Source organism: Sinocyclocheilus grahami, unplaced genomic scaffold (genome assembly GCF_001515645.1).
Source record: "Sinocyclocheilus grahami isolate Dianchi unplaced genomic scaffold, SAMN03320097.WGS_v1.1 scaffold1673.1, whole genome shotgun sequence".
In the NCBI taxonomy this organism is placed as follows: Eukaryota; Metazoa; Chordata; class Actinopteri; order Cypriniformes; family Cyprinidae; genus Sinocyclocheilus; species Sinocyclocheilus grahami.
Genome location: NW_015506852.1, coordinates 63,740 through 71,508, shown reverse-complemented (window position 1 = coordinate 71,508; position 7,769 = coordinate 63,740). Strand labels below are relative to the sequence as shown.

The 7,769-nt window shown below is 37.4% G+C and overlaps 1 protein-coding gene across 4 annotated transcripts in view; it reads right to left on the bottom strand.

Annotated features, from left to right (window-relative positions):
- The window catches only part of LOC107571953 (cysteine protease ATG4D-like), a 10,187-nt gene extending 4,926 nt beyond the window's left edge, over positions 1-5,261 (bottom strand). For all 4 annotated transcript variants that reach the window (XR_001607260.1, XR_001607259.1, XM_016258344.1 and 1 more), the window contains exons 1-9: positions 5,161-5,261; positions 4,328-4,621; positions 3,883-3,966; positions 3,637-3,810; positions 2,301-2,586; positions 1,664-1,725; positions 1,322-1,470; positions 1,168-1,246; positions 1,006-1,082 (exon numbers count right to left, since the gene is read on the bottom strand). Coding sequence is in view for 2 of the 4 variants with exons in the window: in XM_016258344.1 (XP_016113830.1) it covers positions 1,006-1,082; positions 1,168-1,246; positions 1,322-1,470; positions 1,664-1,725; positions 2,301-2,586; positions 3,637-3,810; positions 3,883-3,966; positions 4,328-4,508 (1,092 nt within the window). In the remaining 2 variants the exon portion in view is untranslated. The remainder of the gene's footprint in view (positions 1-1,005; positions 1,083-1,167; positions 1,247-1,321; positions 1,471-1,663; positions 1,726-2,300; positions 2,587-3,636; positions 3,811-3,882; positions 3,967-4,327; positions 4,622-5,160) is intronic.
- Between the last annotated feature and the right edge of the window lie 2,508 nt (positions 5,262-7,769).

Here is a 7,769-nt window from a genome sequence, read left to right as displayed (position 1 = left end):
CTCTCTCCCTACCGTTAAGTAACTTGTGCATTGTTTTACTTACTTGTTTTTGACATATACGACAGAACTACAAACTTTCCAGTGATGTCTGTGAGAAAGATATATTCACTCGACAAGCTCGCGCATCTGCTCAATCCACTCAGCGTGCTTTGTTTATCAGCTCGCGCACATCAGCTATACAGGCGTTAATACTGAATGTTTAACATTATATTCATTGCATACATATACTTCGTAGTAGACATCCTTAACTCCATTCTGCTGTCTGTTGTTGGTGTTTCTTTATCTGAATATGGCGCTTATCACATGCTGTGTGGCATTGGCGTTTGGTATCGAGGCATTTTAACGAGTACGAGTACTTGAGACCAGTATCGGGCCCGATAACGATACCAGTATCGGTATCGGTGCATCCCTAGTTTTGATTAATACTTTGAATCAGTTTTTATTGTTATATTTTTAAAATTAATTAAAAGTAACTATATAGACGTCAAACAGAACCATTAAAATACAACTACAGTTTTATTTTCAGTTTATATTTTTTATTTCCTGTTTTGATTTAATTTTTTTTTACTTTAATTTTAGATTTTAATTTTGTACTGTTTTTGCCATTTTATTAGCTTTTTAAAAATTTTTATTATGTGTACAGTTTTTATTAAGTATTCGTTCATTTTTTGTTTTAGCCATTTTAGTCCTTTAACTTAAACAAAAAAATACTAATTTCAACTATTTTCAATTAGAAAAAAAAAAAGTTTTTAATCATTTTAGTTTACTATAATAACCCTGTAAAAGAGAAACAGAGGTGTTTAGCAGTATGTTCAAGTTGCTCTTTTTCATACAATGAAAGCAGATGTATAAAATGGACAAAAAGCATAAAAAATATGCACAAGTACAGTTTTTAGCCTTTTTTTTTTTTTTTTTTTTACTTAGTCCCTAGTCGCTGTATGAATGACATTTTGAGGAGGAACAAATTGGTTTTCAGGCAAACTATCCCTTTAAATATCAGCTCACCTCTAAAGGGAAGTTGTCTTGCTGGACGTCTACCGTAGTTTGACAGTAATGAGGATCCAAATAGATCAGATGATCATCTGCATGACAAGAAACAGAAAACAACAAGCACACAGATGATGAGTGATACATTACACACACACACGCGCGCGTCACGTGACTCACCCTGGAATCCCACGAAAAACAGCGAGTGTTTGGGTTTCCCTCCGATGATTCCCATGCAGCACTGCAGCTCCAGCAACCTCTGCAGACACAGAGAGAGAAAACATGAGCTCAGACCATCACAACATCAACACTTCACATGTGTGTTGTAACACACCTTGACACATTGGGTGTAAGCCAGATTCAACACTTCCGACCCCAAACGCACAGGCACCAGCAGAACCAGCGACTTCCAGCCAGACCTACACCTCGCTGAGAGATCCGTACGGGACGTCCCGCAAAGGTTTAACACGTCTCCAACGTACACTACAGCCAAACACAGAGATTTAGAGTTGAGGTGTTACAGTCTGTACACAAATTAACCAAGACTTGTGCCAAACTGCAGGTAATGAGACACTGCTGGCAATTTCCTGCTAAAATAAAGACCGTGTCCAGATGAGCGCAGAACAGGGCTTTCTAAAACAGACCAGGATTCATTGCTAAATCATGACAGACTGACCTGTGCAATCCTGTGCCACGTACACCGCCAGATCGGACACCTCGGACGCTGCCACAGCCTTCCTGAAACACACAAACAAACGTTTACCCTCAACTATCACTGAAAGGATTCATTATTTACATGCAATTTAATATATAATATGAAAATGAATTAATCTTCGTGAATTAAAACACGAAATTGCTAAAACTTTAACTGAAATTAAATTGGAAAATATAAAATAAAAAACAATTAAAAATATTAATTAAGACTAAGATAGTATAGTAGTAATGATACTAAAATAACACTGAGGAATATAAATGTACCTGCATAGTGTCTTATGTATTTAAACTTCACTAAACTAAATATTTAAACTAAATTAACACTGAAATTAATTATTCACTAAATAACTGCATTTAATAAAAACAAAAATCAATAAAAAGTAAATTGATCAGTGTAGCAATCAAATGTCAGTCTATTAAACGTTTGGGACATTAATACAGAATTCAGATGTTGTTCGCAGGCGTGAGTACATCGGCTTCAAATCTGGCTCATCCAATCACATTCATATTTCCTCACTTTATGTACTTTATGTGGCAGATGTGTTCCCAGATCAGTTCATGTATTCCCAGGAATCAATCGCAGTGTATCCATCACTTACTGCAGTATGTGGGCCACGATGGCCGATCCGTACCAGTCGCCCGCCCTCTTCCCAGAGGCCCGGCCCAACTCCACCAGCCGGTGCAGACCGAACGGGGCGGAGGACAGATCGCCGAACCAGGACACGGTCCTCCTGTGAGTCAGCTCCTCCTGAGCCTCGCAGTCTAACGTGGTTCCCAGACTGCGTCTGCGAGGTTTTCCCGAGTCACGCCGGCTCTCTCTGAGGGAATCGTCCAGCACCTCCAGGTCATCTTTGGTCTGATGATGGGTCGCAGGCCACGTCCAGCCTGAAGAGAGGAATGGCATGCTTACTTTTGTACATAATATACTGTGCAAGTCTATTACTATTTAAAATAACAGTTTTTCTGTGTGAATATATTATGAAATGTAATTTATTTCTGTGATGGTGCAGTTGAATTTTCAGCATAATTTCTCCAGTCTTCAGCGTCACATGATCCTTCAGAAATCATTCTAATATGCTGATTTGAATGTGATTTAAATATGAAATTTCAAATACTACTTAAACTATAGCAAAACCATTGTGATACAAAACATAAAGATATGTATTTTACCACGTTTATGAGACATTTTATTTAAATATATCATTATATGAAAACAATAAATGACTTATATTTGCACATTTTTAAAGTTTGGTCAGATTAATATGAATTAATCCCATATTAAACCGTGTGTTTTTCAGAATTTGTACAAATTTCTTCTGGCTCAAAACTGCTTATATCTCTTTAAAAAAAATGTTTTGAAAATTAAAAAATAAATAAGTAAATAAACATAAATGGTTATATCTTTAAAAATTAATTATTTATTTATAATTATATAATTATCTATTAATTAATTATTATTATTCACTTTTTTTAACAAACTTTTAACAGTTCTTCTGGGTCAAAAATGGTTATATCTCTTTAAAAAAAATGTTTTGAAAATTAAAAAAATAAATAAACATAAATGGTTATCTCTTTAAAATAAATAAATAAATAAATGGTTATTATCTCTTTTTAAAATTTTTTATAAAAATTGGGAATTAAAAAAAAAAATTTAAATGTGTATTTTCAGAGTCTAACCACATTTTTTAAGTTTTTGCCAGACTATTAATTAATTATTACCTTTTTTTTTTAAACAAACTTTTAAAATTTCTTCTGGGTCAAAAATGGTTATATCTTTTGTCCTGATGTGCATACATTTTCAATTTTCAATGTTTAGTCAGACCAATATTAATTAATCGCATACCAAAACATATAAAACTTTCTGAACTTTTAGAATGTCTTACAGGTTAAAAATGTCTGAATGTTAAGGATTTTGATCATGCAGTGTGTTTGTACCCGCGGGCATCGTGTGCAGCATTAGTCCGTGAGCTAACAGCATCTGTGCGCTGCGGAGCATGCAGCCCCATCCCGCGTCAGACGTGAGCGCCGAGCCGTCCAGCGGAGGGAAACCTCTCCTGTAGGTCATCCACAGCAGAGAGGAGAACGCCCACCGAAAACTCTCCCGCTCTCCTGAGAGAAAACACACGCTTACAGTGAAACCACGACACTCACATGCAGGCATGACCGTCCTGTCCTGCTTACCGCTGTAGCTCAGCTGATAGGACTGTCCCAGCAGACACACGGGACTGCTCTTACTGAGACGCGGCTTGCCCTTCAGAGACCAGCCTGAGGAGAAACAGAGATGTGTGAGGATGACGGATGCATATCGAGTCAGGCAAGAGAAAAATGTGTGCGGTGGAGCCCGACTTCAAAATCTGGGTTTAGTGAAATAGGTCGTTTAGTGAGAGAGGAAGGTAAAGGTCAACAACGACTAGAAATCTACCAGCTTTTGATATAACAATATAGACTACAGTTTAAGATTTTGGAAGAAATGCATACTTTAAGTCTGCAAGGACACATTAAATTGATCAAAAGTGACAGTAAAAACAAAATACAAAACATCACAGTTTAGACAAAAATATGAAGCAGCACAACTAAAAAAAACACACACTGAAAAGCATGTTTTTATGAAAACTGCTCCACATACCTCCATATCTGAGGTTATTCCACGCTGAAATGAGTTTGGTTTTGAGTTTGGCCTTGTCTTTTGACTCCTGGATGTGTCCGTCGACTTCCAGCAGGCCCGGGTTCGACAGGTTGACCATCTCAAACGACGCGAGCTCATCTGTGGGCTCCATCCCGCTGTCGAACTCATCACTCACATCCATGACCGGCGGGATACTGTTGCCATGACGTCCAGAGACTCTGAATCCCTGCTGTCCAATCAGAGGAGGGATGCGAGTCGCTCTGTCTCTTCTGAACGCTACAGGTGCCGGTGATGCTGTGGGACAGTGAAATAAAGGTTAATGTGTCACCAGAGCTCTTTAGAGGGAAATACAGAGCCATGTGACTGAAAGAATCTTACAAATGTGTCAAAGCAAATGTTAATGTTCCAAATTCCTATCAAAGATCCTACAATAATACAAGCGTTTAGATAACTATTGTGTGCTTATGCACTAAAATACACATGATTCCGGTGTATGTGCCCTTTAAAGACGTCCCTGTGGCACTACTAACTGGATATTATGGTACTCTGAGATTTACCATGGTAACGTTACTCAATGTAACGTACATGGCGGCTCAGAGTAGTACTTAAATAAATAATACTGTGATGGTACCATGTTCAAATGTACAATATCTCATTATTATTTGTGAGGATTCTAGTGAATTTCAGCTGTGAGAGTGACTTTATAAGTTTGTTATTGACTGAGGTTTGTTGAGTTGATGCGGAAATCGCGTTTATTCACCTTTCGGATAAACAGACGGCTCACATCCAGTCACGAATGCGACTATATTTTTATTATGTGGTAAAAAACTTACCTTAAAAGCTGTTTTAACTGTCATGTCGTTGTGAATATCGCAGGATTTCAGCTGGAAACTTTCCGCAGTACAAACGTACCGCGACGCCGCCGCATGACTGTAACTCCGCCCCTTCCCTCTTTTACTCGGCAACAAAGCTCGTATCTGTCCTCTGATTGGCTGTCTGGTTCCTCAGCGCTCTCTGATTGGTCAACTGACTGACTAAGTAGGGGCAAATCTCTGAAAGTTCTGAATGAGTATGGCAAGCTGTTTTAACTTTTACTGTTTGAAATATGTTTTAGATATTAGTGTCTATTCCATTAGGTACTAGTATTTATTCGTTAGCTGCTAGTGTTTATTCTTTAGGCACCAGTACTTTATTTAATAGTAAAAATACTATTACTTATTTATTTACTAGTTCTTATTATTAGATACTAGTACTTATTCATTAGATACTCATACCTATTAAATAGATGTAATACTTATTGATAAGCTTCTAGTACTTATTCCACATGTTGTTAGCAAGATTTGTAATTGAACTATAGTGACCATTCTGACTAGTAATAATATGAGTAAAGAGCAGTTGTGACTAGTAAGGTAAGAAACTTTCACAATCGCATTTTATCACGTTTCAGCGTTTTCACTGCTCTGTTGTGATTTATGAAATATTTCACTGTACAGTTTTAGCCAGTTAACCCTTTCTTGAGTCCTTAACATCACTAATGTGATTTATGAAACATTTCACTGTACAGTTTTGGTCAATTAACCCTTTCCTGACTCCTTCGCTATTCTGATTTGTGAAAACTTTCACAGTAAAGCTTTGGTCAGTTAACCCTTCACTGAGTGCTTAACTACACTATTCTGATTTGTGAAACCTTTCATAGTATAGTATAGTTTTAGTCCTCCAATTAGATCCTAAAACATGGTGAAAGATACCAAGTGAACACACACTCACACAGTCAGGCCATCTCAAAGCTATAATAAATCAATCAATAAACACATAAAACACCCAACTGTAACACAGTCTTTCATCACAGGACCTCTAAAGTTCTGCTCTTGTCACATATAAAGAAATACTATACTGCAGACAGACAGGGGAGAGAGAGATTGACATGGTTCAACTGCAATGTCACTAATGTCAATCAACTCAGAACAATAAAATAAAAACACATGCCAAATATAAGACATTGGCGGAGTTAGCAAATGCAATTTAGCACAAGCAGGCCTGGAGGAAAGGTATTGTCTAGACAATAAATTGAAGCATCAATGTTGGGGGGGATGTTGCAATATCAGATTTTATTAAAGGGGTCATATGATGCGATTTCAAGTTTCCCTTTCTCTTTGGAGTGTTACAAGCTGTTCGTGAATAGATAAGATCCCTAAAGTTGCAAAGATTAATATCTCAAACCCAAAGAGATATTCTTTACAAAAGTTAAGACTCGTCCACGCCCTCCTAAAACAGCTCATTCTAACACGCCCCACATATCTACGTCACGATGTGGGAAGATTTGCATAACACCGCCAAAATGTTCACGCAAAGAAAGAAGGCGTAACTTTTATTCTTGCTGTAGTATTGTTGCTGCCGCCATGTTGTGAAGACGCTGTGTTTCGTTGTGAAAGCGAAACTACTTTGTTTGGTCTTCCAAAAGAGGACACGACTAGAAATCAGTGGTTAAGTTGTATTTACAACACTGTTCCAGAACACTTCAACCCAAATATTCAGATGTGTGCAGCACATTTTATGGAGGACTGTTTCCTGATCCTGGTAGAGCAGACTACAATGCCGGCTGTTCTGACTCACAGACTGTAAGTATGTTTTTTATATTTAAAGGATTTGCCACTGACGATTCAAACGCGAGTTTTGAGCAGTGTAGAGTAGGACTTGTTGTTTGTTGTTTCTCCGAACACAAATGCAGACATGGTTTTATGTTTACGCGGCGCGATGCAACGCAACGCATAAAAAGACAGTATAAGTCATTATAATCCGTAATTATGTCCCCACTGGATGCAACAAATGGCTCGTTTGTAATGGGTTTTAATGTTTTTGTCTCGTCGCTAGTTTTGGGTCGTTCTTGAACGATTCGTTCATTTTGAACTAATTTTTAATGTGACTCGGGAAGAACGAGTCGTCTCGGGGAGTGATTCGTTCAGTCGCGCATCTGCAACATCCTATAGGTTTCATACTGGAATTAGTCAAGTAGTTCACCTTTTTCGAGTCTTCTGGTTTTTCGAGTCGTTCGTTCATCACGTGACAGCCCCATAAACTTAACCAATGCAGTCTGAGCTGGAAAGAGACTTAATAATAATAACCAACCCTTTATTTACTTTGTTACAACATTCAGTGTTATGGAAAAGAACCATAATGACAGAAATTCACACATTTATAAACTGTAAGAAGTAAAAAGCTACAATTTGAGACCAGAAACGCATCACGTAACTGTAAGAGTAAATAATAATTATAATAATGATGATAATAATAATAATAACTATGCACCCGTTTGTAAGGAAGCTTGTAAATTAACTAATTTCTCTATCCAATGCTGTCACGTGACAAAAGAACGAATGATTCGAAAGACTCGAGAGATGAACTAATCAATTCTCTTTCCGGCTCAGACTGCATTGGTTAAGTT